The sequence below is a fragment of the Salvelinus namaycush genome, chromosome 22, assembly GCF_016432855.1.
Source record: "Salvelinus namaycush isolate Seneca chromosome 22, SaNama_1.0, whole genome shotgun sequence".
NCBI lineage: Eukaryota > Metazoa > Chordata > Actinopteri > Salmoniformes > Salmonidae > Salvelinus > Salvelinus namaycush.
Window position 1 is genome coordinate 29,920,743 of NC_052328.1, and position 21,097 is coordinate 29,941,839.

Consider the following 21,097-nt stretch of genomic DNA (forward strand, 5'->3'; position numbering starts at 1 on the left):
AGACCAAAGGATACAGCTATAGCACTGGGAATGTTTAATATACTACTATGACAGTAATATCGCAGTATTGTACACCAGCAGTAATGTAAAATAGAGATTTTTTTTTAAATACATTTGGAGTTAATGTAGACATTAGTTTAGAGGGATGATGGGTGAAATTGTCTGTCTGATTATTTGAGTCTGACCATGGGAGATTCTCAATTGGGAAAAAGTAATTCCTCTCCGTGACCTGGAATCCAGTAAGCGGTTGGCATATGTAGGAGCGTGTCAATTTGTTAATAGGTCAACGAAGGAGTTTGGCTCCTTGACTGCCAACTGCGGCGAAGGATGCTCGGCTGTATCCTACCGCGGAAGTGTTTTGAAATCAGCCACACCTCCTTTGAAACAACTATTTTCTCAGAGGGGAAAAGCATGTACACATTTAAAAATGATACTCTACTTATTTATCCTTTTATCTATAAAATGTCTAGCACAACTAGAATAAACATAATTTGCCTGATGACAAGCACATTTATTTCCTGTTTCCATCTCCTCGACTCAAATTGAGATTCTTCACATTTCCTCCAGCCACTTCAAACTTGCCAGATTGATGTCTTATGTATCCATTGGAAAGCACAATATCACCATCTGCTGGTCTGTCCTACAGTCAGTGTGTTCGTCTTTCATCTCCGACTGGATTCGAACCTGGGTCTTCTGCGTGCCACAAGGACAGAAAAAAGGAGAATGGAATGGACTCTAGCTACATGTGTATTTATCCTACTGTTTTTAACAGACAATGTGATTCCACCTCTGTAAATGTAATTTGCCTGATGACAAGTGCATTTATTTCCTGGTTTCCTCGCCTCCTCCTCGAAAAGGAGGCAAGGAAATCCAATTGAGATTCTCCCCATTTTCGTTAGGCATTTGCTTGGGGAACTAATGCAAGTCTTCAATAAATTCACATGCTGATAAGGTGCCATTTCCAGCTCTAGGTAGACGTAGATTAGGCTTATTGCCTGGTCCAAATCACATCAGACACCCAGGAGTTGCATGGCTCCAATTCCACATCTTCCCAGTGTCAGCGCATCTTGGATATCTTTAATTAGAGTGTGTGAAGGGAGATAAACACACAAACATTATATTACAAGCATACAATAATACTCTCAATTGGACAATCGATAGCAGAGAACATAAAAGATTACTTTTTACACTTCAGTCTGGTTCCCAGATTACAAATTGAATGGTTGGTTCTCTGCCCCAAATGATGATGCTAGTGAGGTTGTTTAGCTGTAAGTTATGCAGTAGACTTGGATTTGGTTGGACCATGGAGTTAGTTAGAGAAACTCAAGGGAGGGTTGGACCATAGAGTTAGATAGAGGGCGCAACACTGCATCTGTCCCATTATGGCATCTATGAGACCATAGCCAGCGCCATCTCCATTTTGAAGTAGTCAATGTTCTTCTTCTACTACTTTATGAGTTGGTAAACAAACTGAAATGGGTGCATACTGCCACCTGAAGTGTGTTGTCTGGACAGGTATAAAGCCAAGGTTGGCAATATGCTGCCACCTGCAGTTATGGAATGTTTGTATAATTCATTGGCTGGTCCGTCCTGATGACCTGGATGGAATTGTGTGATCCTTCCTTAACCCATAGGAAGTTCCACCCAGTTGACTACTTAAAAATTCTGAAAGTCCTCAATGGCGCTGCCCATGCTAAAACAGGCTTTTGGGCACTAGAGTCCTCTATTTATCTCTATGAGTTGGACATAGAGATCCTATAATACACTTGGAATACACTGTGTGCGTAGTAGAACAGGTATGAAGGAGAACCACTAACGTCACTCTCTGTTCTCACTCAGATGCAGACAGCACACTGCCCTCTCATCCTTGCTGTGCACCACCTCAGAGCAGGCGTGAGCCCCGATCCATACGGCCCGGCTCCGGCCTGTCAGTCGTTTCAACTCGCTCGCCAACGATATTCCTTTCCGCCGATCCTCGCGAACAGGTCTGACACAGTCTTCACACTGAGCTGTCTGAGAACATTGAAGCCGTCAATTATGGCTAGCTACTCCAGAGAAATTTTGGTCATTACAAAATAGAGGGATTTGTTAAGATTTGGAGACATTTGCAAACTGTTCTTTTGATTGGGTTGGTCTTGCCATCTTAAACACAACAAACATTTTTACAGTTACTGACAAATTCAATAAATGTGGCCCATGCAGGAAATCTCATACATTTGGCTATCAACAACACTTGAAGTATCACACACACGCACGCACACACACACACACACACACACACACACACACACACACACACACACACACACACACACACACACACACACACACACACACACACACACACACACACACACACACACACACACAATGTCCTCATCCTATATCCTCACCTCTTTTCCCTGAGCCTGCTCTCTGAGTCTGAGGATGAACTTCCCCTGTCCCCTCCACCTCCCCTGGGCCTGGAATACACATTCCTGGTCCAGAAGGATCCTCTGGGTGGGTCTGGCAGGGAACCTGCGCCCCAGGGGCTCCTTGACTACCTCCTCTATCAGAATGTAGTCACTGGCGTTGCCCGCTGACAGCAGGAGGCTGGACTGTCTGGCTTTCCTCAGGGTCTGCAAGTTAAATGGAGATCAGGTACATGGTTAAAGGCACGATCTGTAATTATAACAGCCTGCCCCTGCAACTTTGTTTGTTTGGTAAGTAATGGGGTTAGGGAAATGTAACCACTCCCGTGACTGACTCCCATATGCTTACCTGTTGGATGAGGTCATTGCCTGTGATGTGTCTGGGAGCTCTGAGGGTCACTGGTGATTGGTCAGGAGACACTCCATGTACTTCCACCAGAAAGGATTCGTCCTCCAGTCCACAGCTGACCTCCATCTCCTCTATAACTGGCTTCTCGTCATTCACAACCTGAAACAAAGGTGAATATTAAAGGTATGGTTAAGGTTAAGTCTTTATTAGAGACATCAACAACAGTTCATTCATATCTGCGAAGAATGGCATAATTGGCGCATTCCACACATACATTGAAAGGAACAGGGTCAGTTGCAGTGCAACGCCGCCAGAGCAGTTTTTGGGGTTGAACAAGCTGAACAAGTTGAGTAGATCAAAGAAAAAAATGTCCAATATAATTTGAATTCTAGGCTCTGAAGCAACAAAATTGAAAAACTGTGCAATGACTTTACCAATTGGAAGTCATACATTTGGTCATAAGAGAACGGAACAGTGATTTTGAGTAGGTTGAAATACAACCAGACCTTTTCTCTCGTTTTGAGGCATATTCTGCCCAGGTAGCCTTCGTCAGGGTTCCAGCTCTCGACAACCCTGAGTATCTCCTCCTCATGCCTGATCGTCCTCTGCAGGAGAGGCCTCCGAACCTCCCCCCTCTCACCCCGAACCTCACCCTGAGCCTCCCCCCTCTCACGGGGCAATGCCACCCTCTCTTCCATCAGGAAGTAAGAAGAGAGGGATTCTAGAGTAGAGGAGGAGAGGGATGGAAGGATCTGGGAGGCAGATATAGAGAGAGAGAAAGATAGAGATGAAGCATTATATTGCTGCAATTGCACTGTTGAAATGAATCTCGAAGATCCAAATGATCTTAACCCCCCACCAAATGTGTAGAATGCCGAGGTACAGTACATGGTGAATTGAAAGATGACATGCTTACATTGTGTAGGAGCTCTCTGGCAGTGGTCCTCTCACTCACACCCACCACTGTAAAAGGCTCAGGCCCAGGGACTCCATGGACGGTGACCCTGTACTGCACAGCAGCCCTACGCTCCTCAGTGCTGAAGAGCTGGGAGACACACACAGACACACAGACACACAGACGGCGTGAGTTTAGTGGTTAATGCACGGCTGAATCAAAATCCTGCACACCCTGTGGCTCTCAAGGACAGGAGTAGGAGAAAACCCTGCACTACACACTCACCCAATATACACTCACTGCACACTACAGACTACAGACTCACCCACTATACACTCACTACACACTATAGACTACACACTCACCCACTATACACTCACTACACACTGTAGACTACACACTCACCCACTATACACTCACTACACACTATAGACTACACACTCACCCACTATACACTCACTACACACTATAGACTACAGACTCACCCATGATGCAGGCCGTGAACCTGCTGTTCCGCTGTCTTCAGATGTACGGCTGTAGATGAACAGACTGGAGACTGGCAGGACCTCGTTGTGCTGATTCCTCAGCTGCACGTGTCTGTATCCTGCCACACACACCCCCACACAGTTTTGAAATGATTGCCACTGTTAGTATTGGAAAAATAATGCTCTCATTTGACAGCATTGCAACTTTTTCTGCCTTTCTTCTAGTTTTGTTTTACCCATGCTGTCTCTTTTAAACTGAACTTTATATGGGCATAGAATTTTACCCATTTTGTGTGAATTCAATTAGCTAATCAAATTGAAAAATGTTGTGTTTATCTCCAAGTCAGTTCGTCAAATTTCTGCACTGCTAGAGCTGCCCCGGTCAACTGGTGCTGTTATTGTGAAGTGGAAACATCTAGGAGCAACAACGGCTCAGCCATAAAGTGGTAGGCCACACAAGCTCACAGAACGGGACCGCCGAGTGCTGAAGCATGTAGCTTTAAAAATCAAATGTATTATTGTATGAAATATGGATTAAAATGATATGCAGCCATAGTTCTACAACCACTGAACCTTCAAATGCAGCATGCCTACCCCCAGAAGAAAAAAAAAATTTGAATGAATTATTTTCAGTTTTGAAACAGGGTTACAGTATTTTGAAAATGTCGGTTACATTTATTGCACATCAAACTGTCTGACGATACTCATGACTGAAGCCTACCTTCACAGTACGACATTATTCTGGACAAAAAGATCCAGGTGTAATAAGCCTTGAATGGGCATGTGAAGACAAATAGGTACAGGTCATTTGCATGTATCCTATTTGTTTGCACATGGCCATTCCCTTGGTATACAGTATGACCATTCAGTTAGCATTTTATTCATTTAGCAGACACAACTTACAGTAGTGTGTGCATACATTTTCATTTGTACTGGTCCCCTGTGGGAATCGAACCTACAACCCTAGCGTTGCAGGGGCCATGCTCTACCAACTGAGCCAAACGTGACCATTTGGTGCTCATTCAGAGGCATAGCAGAAGTGTTAAAGCTATAGTCCTTAATTAAAACAATAACAAAGCGTCCACCCCACCTCTGTTTTGGTAAAAAGCTGAGGGATGGGCCTGGAGAAAATATAACCACTCTCAAATTCATAGACAAACCTATGGATGCAAGGACAGACCATCCATGAAATCAACATTATAGTTTTAACCATGTTTTGAGGCTATACAGTCTTTGCATTTACATTGTTTACAAACATTGGAGTTAAAACAAGCTTATATTTTTGGTTCTGATGGGATACGACAGTTGAACTAAGCTCATGAGGAATTTCTAAGTTATATTATTACTCTTATTATTATATTCTTCAAGAATCAATAGGTTTATATCATTTATTTACAAGTCCAAAAATGTATGTAGGAACTAAGGATTCTAGCTTTAATGTTAGGAAAGAATGTAGCCCCACTCACAGCAGGTGTTCATGTTTGAAATGTCTCATGTGACAATGAGTTTCTTTTCATCTGAAATGATTATAGCTGTACCAGGCTTGGGTCTTCTAATAAAAACACACTCTTTGTGTGTGTGCCAGTGTGTGGAAGATAAGTCACAGATGAAATGATGTAGTGTGCGTGTGTGCCTACCTGTCCTGAGTGCTCTGAGTGATATGATTCTCTGAGCGGTGGTCTGGGAGCTGTTGTGTTCCACCACAGTAAACCGTAGGAAGGCCAGGTCAGCCATGAGCAGGGGGAGGTGGAAGCTCTGGTTCCATATGGGGTTCAGGGGGTTACGGTGGACGGGTTTGGTGCGGAAGTGACACCCATCAGCCTGCATCCCCAGGATGTCTACCTCGATGCATGGACTGCCTGCTGTAGTCCCTGGGCATAGGTTCTGACCAGAGATAATCTGGAAGGAATGGAAAGAGAGAAGGGGGGTATAGGCGAGAGACACCGATAGAGAAAGACGTCAAGAAAAAATGTGTTGCACCAGATGAACTGACCGAAAAAGGGAACCGGTTGACACTGCTGCCTTTGAGGATCACTAGCTACTTGTTGTACACATGTATACATTCAATCCATTACCTCTGCTATGTACTCACAGTGAGAGACAACAGGACGGGGCTCATCCCCCTTGGGTCTCTGTCCAGGGGGCAGAAGTGTCCGTAGAGTGGGCAGCTGTGGTCCCACAGGACCGGGGGCTTCAGAACGTACCCACAACCCCTGTTAGGCTCAAACATGGCGGCGTTCAGTTGCAAGGGAAGGTCTGTCAGAGAGAGAGAGAGAGAGAGAGAGAGAGAGAGAGAGAGAGAGAGAGAAAGAGAAAGAGAAAGAGAGAGAAATATGTAAACTATTGGAGAGACTCAAAAATAGGTTTGTGCACCAAAAACTAGACTTTCAGACAGACAATGTAATTTTCAAGAAGCATGTTGTGCTCCAATTACAAATGACTTCTCTGAATCAACTTCTGAAATATTGAATTCGCCAAACCCCTTGTCCCTTCGTACTTTTGACTGAATGCAGACAGGGCCAACTCGTTCTGGCAATAGGCCAAATATCAGTTCCTCATATGAAGCTAGCCAAATGAATTTCCCACTTTCTCCCACATTTGGCATAATGAAGCAAACTTTACTTAGTTGACGACTCCTAGTGTCTAGCTCACCATCGGTCTGGTAGTTGAGAGCGACCAGCTGTATTCCATGCAGCCAGAAGAGTAGGGGACTGGGGTTGGTGGAGTCGATACGTGTGGCTGCTGGGTAGGTCCGCAGGAGCTGGGTGCTGGTGTGTTGGATCAGCTTCTGGGCGTAGCGGCGACACAGGCGTTTGGCGGCGTTCTCATTGACTGAGGAGACGTGGTAGCACTTTGGGGTGTGGATGAGGGAGCTGAGGAAGGCATTACAGGTGTACAGAGGGGAGGTGGGTGGTTCTTCCCAGTTGGAACAGGGGCCCTCTGATGCTGCTCCTTCAGATTTAGGGGGAAAGGGTTATGAGAGGGGTGTGTGTAAGGGGTATGTGTGTGTGTGTGTGTGTGTGTGTGTGTGTGTGTGTGTGTGTGTGTGTGTGTGTGTGTGTGTGTGTGTGTGTGTGTGTGTGTGTGTGTGTGTGTGTGTGTGTGTGTGTGTGTGTGTGTGTGTGTGCGTGCGTGTGTGCGTGCGTGCGTGTGTGTGTGTGTGTGTTTGTGTGTGTGTGTGAGTGTGAGACATACTGAACGCAAAGGGTTTAACTTTCAAATATATCCAAAAGATGTCCAGCCTGTCTAGGAAGAGGTAGCAGACCCTTAACCATTGAGTTAGAACTACGTTTTGATAGCTAGGCATGGGGCAGAGAAGAGTAGTCTACCTCTCCCTGGGGTGCGCATCACTGTCGATGGGTCCCCTGGAACACCTTTCTCTGGATCTTTCCCAAAGATGTACCTCCTTCCCTTTCCTTTAGGAGAAAGAATTTCCTGTCTCTCTTTTCTTTCCCTGGAAGTGGACAGACCTGGGACACACACAGACTCATACCTTCACAAGATCTCACAAGTCAGGAATATTACGTTAACCTCTCGTGAATGTGAGACTGGAACACAAGGCTATTTACAAGGCATTGTATAGTTTGTTTATAGAAGATGATGTAATGTAAGGAAAGACCTGGGAATTTGACAGCTTGGCAGTAGATCACCAGATCTGAGAGCCCCTGGGCTATCTGGCGTCCTTCCTTCTTGCTTCGAGGCAGCTTGAACTCTTCCTCCAGCTCCTTGCCAAATACATGTGTGCGAGTGAGAGAGTGTGTAAAAATACAAAAGAGACAAAACTCTTGTCTCATGATGTTATTAATCAAAAATAACGGGAGAAACTGGTTAATTAAGAAAAATTCCAACAAGATAAATACTTTTGTATTCCTATGTCTGCTGGATCCTGAATGGAGGACAAACTCACTTCTCCTTTGTTGTGAGTAGCTCTCTCGCATTTCTTCATCTTCTTGGGGACATCGTTACTGTGTTTGGTCTGTAACTTCTCCCCTGAAAGAGACTTTCCCTCAGGCCTATCCTCCAGGATATTATCTGTATCAATGTAGACATTCCCAGCCAAAGACATTATTATTGCAGTATAAACAAAAACACACATTCATGCAGTGTAATCTAATTTGAGGTTTTCAGTGATCTAAGTAACATTAAAACATGTGGCCAAAAACTATTGGCTTTCAAGCAATCTCTTGTTGTTTTTGACCCACTTGGTAATCAAATTGAGTATCAGTGGGTACTAATTTAGTATAAGAAGCTTTCGAAAAGTCACAACACACAGTCACACAGCCAGTGTACTAGAGCACTGCACAAACAGAGCACAAATCTATTCAGCAATAGGACAAGCATGCTGTGGAATTGGCAAATCTTAAGTGATTAATTTGATTATTTTTATTACCTTCTGGGAGAGAATAAGCAGTAGATAAAGCCAGGGCGTCAGCTACAGAGGAAGAGTGAGTAGGGGGTCCCAGGATAAGTGTCACGTTCTGACCTTAGTTCCTTTTTTATGTCTTTATTTTAGTTTGGTCAAGGCGTGAGTTGGGGTGGGCATTCTATGTTGTTAGTCTATGTTTTGTTCTGTGTGTTATATTTCTATGTGTTTGGCCTAGTATGGTTCTCAATCAGAGGCAGGTGTCGATCGTTGTCTCTGATTGAGAATCATACTTAGGTAGCCTGTTTTTCCACTATGGGTTGTGGGTAGTTATTTTCTGTGTCTGTGTTTCACCATACAGAACTGTTTCGGTTGTTTGTTTGTGCTTTTGTTATTTTGTTCTGTGTTCTGTTGATTTATTAAAAATCTAATTATGGACACTTACCACGCTGCACATTGGTCCGATATTTCCTACTCCTCCTCAGACGAAGAGGAGATTCGTTACAATAAGTAGAAGAATTGGGATAATCAACATTATTGCTGTTTGAGGTTGTTACCACAGAAACGTCTCAACTATAAACTGGCATACACTGGGATGCTCTTGGTGTTGTGACCATACCATCAGATAGTGATTCATACTCATAGTCGTATTCATCCTCATCTTCCTCCTGATCCTCAATGGTTGGGAAGGGAGGAGGCATCACACTACTGGCCTGAGAATGCATCTGGGCCAACTGGTGAGCCTGTATCAGGAAGAGTCATTTAGGACAATCTTAGTTCCTTCTAATTATGTATCAGTGTGCCATCATTTTAGGTACATATAGCACATTATATAGATACCGGACTGGATCAACAACTGTTAAAAAAACGTTTGGTCAGTGTGTTCCTTATCAGTGGCCCTGCCTTCTGTTTGAGGATGTCCACCGGCGTCTGGTGAGCTTTTAGCTTCTTGTTCTTGAGGAGGATTTTCCCCCTCAGTTGCCATGGTGATGGCAGCTGTGGGTCGTCCGAGAAATCACTTTCGAACAGGAACTTTGTCACCAGCTTATCCCCAAACACCGTCTGTTGAAGGACAACACAAACACACCATCAGAGTTCTAATCTGTTCTGAGGGGAAGAAGGATCCATTGTGATTGACCTGTTAATAGCAATGTAAGGTATATGTTCCCGGGTGGTGGTTCACTAACTCTATGACTACCCTGAACCCTTAACCTCACCCCGTCTCTACTTCCTTTCGTTAAACACCAACAAGCATCAGAAAGAGCCCATTTCACATCTCAACATTGAACTAGACAGGACAGTAAGTAGGCCTACCAACCTTGAATATGTCGGCCATCTTGCATTGCTGCGGCAGGGAGCAGTGATTCTCTATGGACAGCATCACAGGTAGGTCAGAGGTCACGAAGGCAGAGCGGTTCACTGCCTCCACCACATCCTGCAGGAACGGGAGATTAACTCAACTCAATAAATTAAATTCAACTAAATTCAACCCAACTAAACTCAATTCAACTCAGCTCATCTCAACCCAACTCAATTCAACCCAAACCAACTCAACTCATCTCAGCTTAGGTAAACTAAATTCAACTCACTTAATTTCAACTGACTTCAACTCTACTCACCTTGAAGGGTATGCGGGTAGTGAGGGTGTGTCCATGGTAGATGATTGGCATGCCATCATCTCCATCCCAACAGTCCAGTTCAATACTCCTACATCCCTGGAGGAGCACCTGAGACAACAACAAACCAAACAATAATGTAGCGACCTGGACACAACATCTGGACACCTGCACACAACACCTGGACACAACACCTGGATACCTGAACACAACACCTGAACACAACACCTGCACAAAACACCTGGACACAACACCTGGACACCAGGACACAACACCTAGACACCTGGACACACCACCTGGACACAACACCTGGACACCTGTACACAACACCTGGACACAACACCCGGACACCTGGACACAACACCTGGACACAACACCTGGACACCTGTACACAACACCTGAACACAACACCTGGACACAACACCTGGACACCTGTACAAAACACCTGGACACCTGGACACAACACCTGGACACAGCACCTGGACACCTGTACACAACACATGTACACAACACCTGGACACAACACCTGGACACAACACCTGGACACCAGGACACAACACCTGGACACACCACCTGGACACAACACCTGGACACCTGTACACAACACCTGGACACAACACCCGGACACCTGGACACAACACCTGGACACAACACCTGGACACCTGTACACAACACCTGAACACAACACCTGGACACAACACCTGGACACGACACTTGGACACAACACCTGGACACCTGTACACAACACCTGGACACCAGGACACAACACCTGGACACTTGGACACAACACCTGGACACCTGTACATAACACCTGGACACAACGCCTGGATACAACACCTGGACACAACACCTGGACACAACGCCTGGATACAACACCTGGACACAACACCTAGACACAACACCTGGACACAATAACTGGACACCTCTATGGCTTGGATCAGAAGGACACAACATCTAGACACTTCTATGGCTTGGATCAGAAGTTTTGGATCTCTTGATGGATCTCCGGATCTCTTGACCCGGGTTCAAATCCTGGTAGGGCTTCCACCCAAATTCATAACAATAAAGGCTTTTCAATGACAGTTTATCACCACAACAGCTGTATTGCTGTACACTCAATCGGTTTGAGTAAATATTACATGGAGTGTTCACGTGTCCCCGTCACGTGAATACCAGTGTTCTGATTGTCACCTGGCTGTACAGCTCCACAGACGACTCTCCCTTGAGTTGGTGGGAGGTCAGGTAGGTGTTGTGTGATGTAGCGATGTAGTAGTAAGACAGAGGGTAATGGAGCTCTTCAACATTCAGCGGAGACTCTTCCAGTTTGGAAGCAGAGTTGTCCTTGTCCATCAGATACCTTATAGCAGGGGAAAACCAACCTGGGTCATTCCTTTTTGGCTCAGTTGGTAACAGCAGGGTCATGGGTTCAATTCCCGCAGGGATCACAAATACATACAAAAAATACTGACCGGGCAAATCCCTCAAAGGACATCCAGCCAATCTGATGCAAAGTGGTAGACGGTTCAAATGTCTAGAACACACAACACATGCATTCAGTGGAAGATTGTGGAAGGTGGAAGGACAAACGCACGCACACACACAGACACACTTCATCGTCACACACCTGGATGATTCTTAGGACTTCATCATGCGAGTGGTTCTCTCCCTGACAGTTGACCAGGAAGTCGTTGAGGTGCATGATGGTCATGCCCAGAGCTCCCAGCGAGGCACTCTCCACGCCAGTACCATTGGTCACGATGCTGGCAGAAGCTATGGCGTCTGAAATATGCTTCTGATTGTCTGACATGTGTCTCATGATCTGGATGGAAAGACCAAGGTCCAGGCCATTACGTGTCAGAAGGTCTAGGAGGGTGGGGAAACACAAATAAAGACTTTTACACTTGACTTCAAAGCAAATATGAGTAGCTGAGTTTATTTACATACACAGCCCTGATTGGTTGATCAATTTTCAATTTTTATTTTATATAGCCCTTCGTAAATCAGCTAATATCTCGAAGTGCTGTACAGAAACCCAGCCTAAAACCCCAAACAGCTAGTAATGCAGGTGTAGAAGCACGGTGGCTAGGAAAAACTCCCTAGAAAGGCCAAAACCTAGGAAGAAACCTAGAGAGGAACCAGGCTATGAGGGGTGGCCAGTCCTCTTCTGGCTGTGCCGGGTGGAGATTATAACAGAACTATGCCAAGATGTTCAAAAATGTTCATAAGTGACAAGCATGGTCAAATAATAATCATGAATAATTTTCAGTTGGCTTTTCATAGCTGATCATTAAGAGTTGAAAAACAACAGGTCTGGGACAGGTGGCGGTTCCATAACCGCAGGCAGAACAGCTGAAACTGGAATAGCAGCAAGGCCAGGCGGACTGGGGACAGCAAGGAGTCACCACGGGCGGCAGTCCCGACGCATGGTCCTAGGGCCCAGGTCCTCCGAGAGAAAGAAAGAGAGAAGGAGAAAATTAGAGAGAGCCAAGATTTTCAAAATGTTCATAAATGACAAGCATGGTCAAATAATAATCAGGAATAAATCTCAGTTGGCTTTTCATAGCCGATCATTAAGAGTTGAAAACAGCAGGTCTGGGACAGGTAGGGGTTCCATAACCGCAGGCAGAACAGTTGAAACTGGAATAGCAGCAAGGCCAGGCGGACTGGGGACAGCAAGGAGTCACCACGGCCGGTAGTCCCGACGTATGGTCCTAGGGCTCAGGTCCTCCGAGAGAAAGAAAGAGAGAAGGAGAAAATTAGAGAGAGCCAAGATTTTCAAAATGTTCATAAATGACAAGCATGGTCAAATAATAATCAGGAATAAATCTCAGTTGGCTTTTCATAGCCGATCATTAAGAGTTGAAAACAGCAGGTCTGGGACAGGTAGGGGTTTCGTAACCGCAGGCAGAACAGTTGAAACTGGAATAGCAGCAAGGCCAGGCGGACTGGGGACAGCAAGGTGTCAGCATGCCCGGTAGTCCTGACGTATGGTCCTAGGGCTCAGGTTCTCAGAGAGAAAGAGAGAACGAGAGAATTAGAGAGAGCATACTTAAATTCACACAGGACACTGGATAAGACAGGAGAAGTACTCCAGGTATAACCAACTGACCCTAGCCCCCCGACACATAAACTACTGCAGCATAAATACTGGAGGCTGAGACAGGAGCGGTCAGGAGACACTGTGGCCCCATCCGAAGAAACCCCCGGACAGGGCCAAACAGGAAGGATATAACCCCACCCACTTTGCCAAAGCACAGCCCCCGCACCACTAGAGGGATATCCTCAACCACCAACTTACAATCCTGAGACAAGGCCGAGTATAGCCCACAAAGGTCTCCACCACAGCACAAACCAAGGGGGGGCGCCAACCCAGACAGGAAGATCACGTCAGTAACTCAACCCACTCAAGTGACGCACCCCTCCTAGGGACGGCATGAAAGAGCACCAGCAAGCCAGTGACTCAGCCCCTGTAACAGGGTTAGAGGCAGAGAATCCCAGTGGAGAGAGGGGAACCGGCCTGGCAGAGACAGCAAGGGCGGTTCGTTGCTCCAGAGCCTTTCCGTTCACCTTCACACTCCTGGGCCAGACTACACTCAATCATATGACCTACTGAAGAGATAAGTCTTCAGTAAAGACTTAAAGGTTGAGACCGAGTCTGCGTCTCTCACATGGGTAGGCAGACTGTTCCATAAAAATGGAGATCTATAGGAGAAAGCCCTGCCTCCCGCTGTTTGCTTAGAAATTCTAGGGACAATTAGGAGGCCTGCGTCTTGTGACCGTAGCGTACGTATTGGTATGTACGGCAGGACCAACTCGGAAAGATAGGTAGGAGCAAGCCCATGTAACGCTTTATAGGTTAACAGTAAAACCTTGAAATCAACCCTTGCCTTAACAGGAAGCCAGTGTAGGGAAGCTAGCACTGGAGTAATATGATCAAATTTCTTGGTTCTAGTCAGGATTCTAGCAGCCGTATTTAGCACTAACTGAAGTTTATTTAGTGCTTTATCCGGGTAGCCGGAAAGTAGAGCATTGCAGTAGTCTAACCTAGAAGTAACAAATGCATGGATTAATTTTTCTGCATCATTTTTGGACAGAAAATTTCTGATTTTTGCAATGTTACGTAGATGGAAAAAAGCTGTCCTTGAAACAGTCTTGATATGTTCGTCAAAAGAGAGATCAGGGTCAAGAGTAACGCCGAGGTCCTTCACAGTTTTATTTGAGACGACTTTACAACCATCAAGATGAATTGTCAGATTTAACAGAAGATCTCTTTGTTTCTTGGGACCTAGAACAAGCATCTCTGTTTTGTCCGAGTTTAAAAGTAGAAAGTTTTCAGCCATCCACTTCCTTATGTCTGAAACACAGGCTTCTAGCGAGGGCAATTTTGGGGCTTCACCATGTTTCATTGAAATGTACAGCTGTGTGTCATCCGCATAGCAGTGAAAGTTAACATTATGTTTTCGAATAACATCCCCAAGAGGTAAAATATATAGTGAAAACAATAGTGGTCCTAAAACGGAACCTTGAGGAACACCGAAATGTACAGTTGATTTGTCAGAGGACAGACCATTCACAGAGACAAACTGATATCTTTCCGACAGGTAAGATCTAAACCAGGCCAGAACTTGTCCGTGTAGACCAATTTGGGTTTCCAGTCTCTCCAAAAGAATGTGGTGATCGATGGTGTCAAAGGCAGCACTAAGGTCTAGTAGCACGAGGACAGATGCAGAGCCTCGGTCTGACGCCATTAAAAGGTCATTTACCACCTTCACAAGTGCAGTCTCAGTGCTATGATGGGGTCTAAAACCAGACTGAAGCATTTCGTATACATTGTTTGTCTTCAGAAAGGCAGTGAGTTGCTGCGCAACAGCTTTTTCTAAAATTTTTGAGAGGAATGGAAGATTCGATATAGGCCGATAGTTTTTTATATTTTCCGGGTCAAGGTTTGGCTTTTTCAAGAGAGGCTTTATCACTGCCACTTTTAGTGAGTTTGGTACACATCCGGTGGATAGAGAGCTGTTTATTATGTTCAACATAGGAGGGCCAAGCACAGGAAGCAGCTCCTTCAGCAGTTTAGTAGGAATAGGATCCAGTATGCAGCTTGAAGGTTTAGAGGCCATGATTATTTTCATCATTGTGTCAAGAGATATAGTACTAAAACACTTAAGTGTCTCTCCCGATCCCAGGCCCTCGCAGAGCTGTGCAGATCCAGGACAGCTAAGCCCTGGAGGAATACGCAGATTCAAAGAGGAGTCCGTAATTTGCTTTCTAATGGTCATGATCTTTTCCTCAAAGAAGTTCATGAATTTATTACTGCTGAAGTGAAAGCCATCCTCTCTTGGGGAATGCTGCTTTTTAGTTAGCTTTGCAACAGTATCAAAAAGAAATTTTGGATTGTTCTTATTTTCCTCGATTAAGTTGGAAAAGTAGGATGATCGAGCAGCAGTGAGGGCTCTTCGGTACTGCACGGTACTGTCTTTCCAAGCTAGTCGGAAGACTTCCAGTTTGGTGTGGCGCCATTTCCGTTCCAATTTCCTGGAAGCTTGCTTCAAAGCTCGGGTATTTTCTGTATACCAGGGAGCTAGTTTCTTATGACAAATGTTTTTCGTTTTTAGGGGTGCAACTGCATCTAGGGTATTGCGCAAGGTTAAATTGAGTTCCTCAGTTAAGTGGTTAACTGATTTTTGTCCTCTGACGTCCTTGAGTAGGCAGAAGGAGTCTGGAAGGGCATCAAGGAATTGTTGTGTTGTCTGAGAATTTATAGCACGACTTTTGATGCTCCTTGGTTGGGGTCTGAGCAGATTATTTGTTGCGATTGCAAACGTAATAAAATGGTGGTCCGATAGTCCAGGATTATGTGGAAAAACATTAAGATCTACAACATTTATTCCATGGGACAAAACTAGGTCCAGAGTATGACTGTGGCAGTGAGTAGGTCCAGAGACATGTTGGACAAAACCCACTGAGTCGATGATGGCTCCGAAAGACTTTTGGAGTGGGTCTGTGGACTTCTCCATGTGAATATTAAAATCACCAAAAATTAGAATATGATCTGCTATGACTACAAGGTCTGATAGGAATTCAGGAAACTCAGAGAGGAACGCTGTATATGGCCCAGGAGGCCTGTAAACAGTAGCTATAAAAAGTGATTGAGTAGGCTGCATAGATTTCATGACTAGAAGCTCAAAAGACGAAAACGCCATTTTTTTTTTTGTAAATTGAAATTTGCTATCGTAAATGTTAGCAACACCTCCGCCTTTGCGGGATGCACGGGGGATATGGTCACTAGTGTAACCAGGAGGTGAGGCCTCATTTAACACAGTAAATTCATCAGGCTTAAGCCATGTTTCAGTCAGGCCAATCACATCAAGATTATGATCAGTGATTAGTTCATTGACTATGACTGCCTTTGAAGTGAGGGATCTAACATTAAGTAACCCTATTTTGAGATGTGAGGTATCACGATCTCTTTCAATAATGGCAGGAATGGAGGAGGTCTTTATCCTAATAAGATTGCTAAGGCGAACACCGCCATGTTTAGTTTTGCCCAACCTAGGTCGAGGCACAGACACAGTCTCAATGGGTATGGCTGAGCTGACTACACTGACTGTGCTATTGGCAGACTCCACTAAGCTGGCAGGTTGGCTAACAGCCTGCTGCCTGGCCTGCACCCTATTTCATTGTGGGGCTAGAGGAGTTAGAGCCCTATCTATGTTGGTAGATAAGATGAGAGCACCCCTCCAGCTAGGATGGAGTCCGTCACTCCTCAGCAGGTCAGGCTTGGTCCTGTTTGTGGGTGAGTCCCAGAAAGAGGGCCAATTATCTACAAATTCTATCTTTTGGGAGGGGCAGAAAACAGTTTTCAACCAGCGATTGAGTGCTGAGACTCTGCTGTAGAGCTCGTCACTCCCCCTAACTGGGAGGGGGCCAGAGACAATTACTCGATGCCGACACATCTTTCTAGCTGATTTACACGCTGAAGCTATGTTGCACTTGGTGACCTTGATAGGATGGTCTAGAGCTCACCCCCTTACCCAGATGAATGGTCATTGGTCTATTATAATCAGATCAAATTGCGATGTCATGATCTGGGCCAAAAACTCCATTACATCTCAACATGCTGAAATTCAAGGCATTCAAGTCAGTTTCAGAGTGTTATTTCGACCTCAGTGTGGAAATAAATAAAACAATAAGAATATCATGTTTTTAACTCCACTGCCCCTTTAAGGGCTTTTCACACTGCACAGGCCGTCTTAGCCTAGGGCTCAGAGATCCCTTTAAATTTGTAGTTTGAAGACTGTTATTCCTAGATTTGTACCAGATCTGTTTGTGCTTCTCTCATCAACTCCAGCGGTCCTTGACATGCCAAACATGGCCATACAGCACATACAGATCTGGGACCAGGCTTCATTACTCCTAAAGAATCTAAATGGAAATGACCCCAACTGGGCAGGTAACTCACCCAGGAAACTCACCCTGGTAACGCACCCTGGTAACTCACATAGGAAACTCACCCAGGAGACTTACCCAGGAAACTCACCCAGGAAACTCACCCAGATCTGGCTGTATTCCTGTGACTCTGTCGTCGATGTGGAGGTGAGTGTAGAGAGGAGCAGGCTCAGAGGCAGACTGACCACAGGACACAGCATGGGCATCAAACACATTCTTCAGGTCCTTACGACTCCGGATACTACACACCAACATGGGAACAAAAAGTTGGAGGCCCCAATTCACCCAATTGTAGATAATGTCAACTTCCTAGGACAAGCTGGTGCAAATCAAACACACTACTGAAAGCCCTATCTGGAAATACACAATCTGCCATTGATTAAATAGTGGCAATTTTGTACACTGGGAAAACACTTGGAAAAACACTGGGAAAATAATAAGGAATCTCACTGCTGTAACAGCTAATAATGTATTACACAATAATACTATATACAGTGCATTCTGAAAATATTCAGACCCCTTCCCTTTTTCCACATTTTGTTACGTTACAGCCTTATTCTAAAATGGATTAAACACAAATAATTCCTCATCAATATCCACACAATACCCCGTAATAATAAAGTAAAAACAGGTTCATAAAATTTTGCTAATTAAAAAAAATTATAAACATAAATACCTTATTTACATAAGTATTCGAACCCTTTGCTATGAGACTCGAAATTGAGCTCAGGTGCATCCTGTTTCCATTGATCATCCTTGAGATGTTTCTACAACTTGATTGTAGTCCACCTGTGGTAAATTCAATTGATTGGACATGATTTGGAAAGGCGCACACACCTGTCTATGTAAGGTCTCACAGTTGACAGTGCATGTCAGAGAAGAAAACAAGCGATGAAGTCCGCAGCATTGAAGGTCCCCAAGAACGCAGTGGTCTCCATCATTCTTAAATGCAAGAAGTTTGGAACCACTAAGACTCTTCCTAGAGCTGGCCACCCGGCCAAACAGCAATCGGGGGGAAAGGGCCTTTGTCGGGGAGGTGACCCAGAACCTGATGGTGACTCTGACAGAGCTCCAGAGTTCCTCTGTGGAGATGGGAGAACCTTCCAGAAGAACAACCATCTCTGCAGCACACTACCAATCAGGCCTTTATGGTACAGTGGCCAGACGGAAGCCACTCCTCAGTAAAAGGACATGACAGTCCGCTTGGAATTTGCCAAAAGACACCTAAAGGACTCTCATACCATAAGAAACAAGATTCTTTGGTCTGATGAAACCAAGATTGAACTCTTTGGTCTGGAGGAAACCTGGCACCATCTCTACGGTGAAGCATGGTGGTGTCAGCATCATGCTTTGGGGATATTTTTCAGCTGCAGGGACTGGGAGACTAATCAGGATTGAGGCAAAGATGAACGGAGAAAAGTAGAGAGAGATCCTTGATGAAAACCTGCTCCAGAGCTCTCAGTACTTCAGACTTGGGCGAAGGTTCACCTTCCAACAGAACAACGACCCTAAGCACACAGCCAAGACAACGCAGGGGTGGCTTCGGGACAAGTCTCTGCATGTCCTTGAGTGGCCCAGCCAGAACCCGGAATTGAACCCAATCGAACATCTCTGGAGAGACCTGAAAATAGCTGCGCAGTGACGCTCCCCATCCAACCTGGCAGAGCTTGAGAGGATCTGCAGAGAAGAATGGGAGAAACTCCCCAAATACAGGTGTGCCAAGCTTGTAGCGTCATAACCAAGAAGACTTGAGGCTGTAATCGCTGCCAAAGGTACTTCAACCAAGTACAGTATAAAGGGTCTGAATACTTATGTAAATGTGATATCATTATTATTTTTTTCTCCGCCTTATCTCAGCTCACTGGTCACCATAGCAACACCCACCTGTAGCACGCGCTCCAGCAGGTACATTTCACTGGTCATCCCCAAAGCCAACACCTCCTGTGGCCGCCTTTCCTTCTAGTTCTCTGTTGCCAATGACTGGAACGAATTGCAAAAATCACTGAAGTTGGAGACTTATATCTCCCTCACTAACTTTAAGAATCAGCTGTCAGATCAGCTTACCGATCGCTGCAGCTGTACACAGCCCATCTGTAAATAGCCCATCCAACCAACTACCTACCTCATCCCCATATTTGTTTTTGTTTTTCTGCTCTTTTGCACACCAGTATTTCTACCTTCACATCCTCATCTGGACATATATCACTCCAGTGTAAATTGCTAAATTGTAATTACTTCACCACTATTGGCCTATTTATTGCCTTATCTCCTTACTTCATTTGCACACACTGTATACAGATTTTTCTATTGTGTTATTGACTGTACGATTGTTTATCCCATGTGTAACTCTGTGTTGTTTTTGTCGCACCGCTTTGCTTTATCTTGGCCAGGTTGCTTGTTCTCAACTGGCCTACCTGGTTAAATAAAGGTGAAATAAAAAAAAATGTGTGTCACGCCCTGGCCTTAGTTATCTATGTTTTCTGTATTATTTTGGTCAGATCAGGGTGTGACGAGGGTGGATATGCTTGTTTGTCCTGTCTAGGGGTGTTTGTTAGTCTAGGCATATTGTAGGTCTATGGTGGCCTGAATTGGTCCCCAATCAGAGACAGCTGTTTATCGTTGTCTCTGATTGGGGATCCTATTTAGGTTGCCATTTCCATTTTGGTTTTGTGGGTTCTTGTCTATGTGTAGTTGCCTGTCAGCACTCGGTTTATATAGCTTCACGTTCGTTTTGTTAGTTTGTTCAGTGTTATTCCTTCATTAAAAAGAAGAATGTATTCATATCACGCTGCGCCTTGGTTTCCTCAATACGACGAACGTGACAATGTGCAAACATTTCTAAAAACCTGTTTTTGATTTGTCATTATGGGGTATTGTGTGTAGATTGATGAGTGGGGCGGACAATTGTATACATTTTAGAATAAGACTGTAACGCAACAAAATGTGGAAAAAGTCAAGGGGTCTGAATACTTTCAGAAAGCCCTGTAGATAGATAAATGTTGAGTTAGAGGAGATTACCTGAAGGACTTGAAGAGCTCAACAAACTCAGTAAAGCTCATGGTGCCATCTGATACCATGAGGTTCTGGAAGCTCTTTGATTGGCCCTTACCCCGGCTAGATAGTGTCTGACTTGACCTATTCCTGAAGCGAGTAGCCAAAGAAAATACACAAGAGATGTTATGTGTACTGAATTCCAGCACAAACATCAGCACAACAAATTAAACATGAAGCATATGCACGCAAACGCACACAGAAGAATATACCACAGTTTGTAGCATCTTACCCTGTTTGAGCTTTGTGATTGGAGGCTGAGGAAGAGATGGAGGAGGAAGATGTGCTAATGGCCATGGATCTACTGGTAGAGGAGGAGAGAGGCCCAGGGAAACCATAGGAGCTGCTGTCTTCCTGGTCTTGGTCCATGTTGTCTGTCGGGTCAGGTGCATTCCGCCCTAGGATATCCCAACCACTCGTCACCTTCTGTGACACCATCTCATCGTCTGTGGCATCCCCACTGTTCCCCTGTCACCAC

The 21,097-nt window shown here is 44.9% G+C and overlaps 1 protein-coding gene across 1 annotated transcript in view; it reads right to left on the reverse strand.

The window, feature by feature from the left end:
• Window positions 1-19: 19 nt before the first annotated feature.
• LOC120017747 (1-phosphatidylinositol 4,5-bisphosphate phosphodiesterase epsilon-1-like) overlaps window positions 20-21,097 on the reverse strand; it is a 41,833-nt gene continuing 20,755 nt past the window's right edge. Inside the window, exons 10-32 of the mRNA XM_038960709.1 lie at window positions 20,852-21,087; window positions 20,587-20,709; window positions 17,673-17,809; window positions 11,744-11,982; window positions 11,589-11,650; window positions 11,311-11,476; window positions 10,123-10,230; window positions 9,822-9,938; window positions 9,407-9,565; window positions 9,123-9,246; window positions 8,048-8,172; window positions 7,760-7,865; window positions 7,470-7,610; window positions 6,793-7,092; window positions 6,233-6,396; window positions 5,778-6,039; window positions 4,141-4,259; window positions 3,677-3,805; window positions 3,267-3,512; window positions 2,761-2,919; window positions 2,394-2,618; window positions 1,836-2,013; window positions 20-1,075 (exon numbers count right to left, since the gene is read on the reverse strand). Of these exons, the coding sequence (XP_038816637.1) occupies window positions 1,011-1,075; window positions 1,836-2,013; window positions 2,394-2,618; window positions 2,761-2,919; window positions 3,267-3,512; window positions 3,677-3,805; window positions 4,141-4,259; window positions 5,778-6,039; window positions 6,233-6,396; window positions 6,793-7,092; window positions 7,470-7,610; window positions 7,760-7,865; window positions 8,048-8,172; window positions 9,123-9,246; window positions 9,407-9,565; window positions 9,822-9,938; window positions 10,123-10,230; window positions 11,311-11,476; window positions 11,589-11,650; window positions 11,744-11,982; window positions 17,673-17,809; window positions 20,587-20,709; window positions 20,852-21,087 (3,690 nt within the window). The 3' untranslated portion in view covers window positions 20-1,010. The remainder of the gene's footprint in view (window positions 1,076-1,835; window positions 2,014-2,393; window positions 2,619-2,760; window positions 2,920-3,266; window positions 3,513-3,676; window positions 3,806-4,140; window positions 4,260-5,777; window positions 6,040-6,232; window positions 6,397-6,792; window positions 7,093-7,469; window positions 7,611-7,759; window positions 7,866-8,047; window positions 8,173-9,122; window positions 9,247-9,406; window positions 9,566-9,821; window positions 9,939-10,122; window positions 10,231-11,310; window positions 11,477-11,588; window positions 11,651-11,743; window positions 11,983-17,672; window positions 17,810-20,586; window positions 20,710-20,851; window positions 21,088-21,097) is intronic.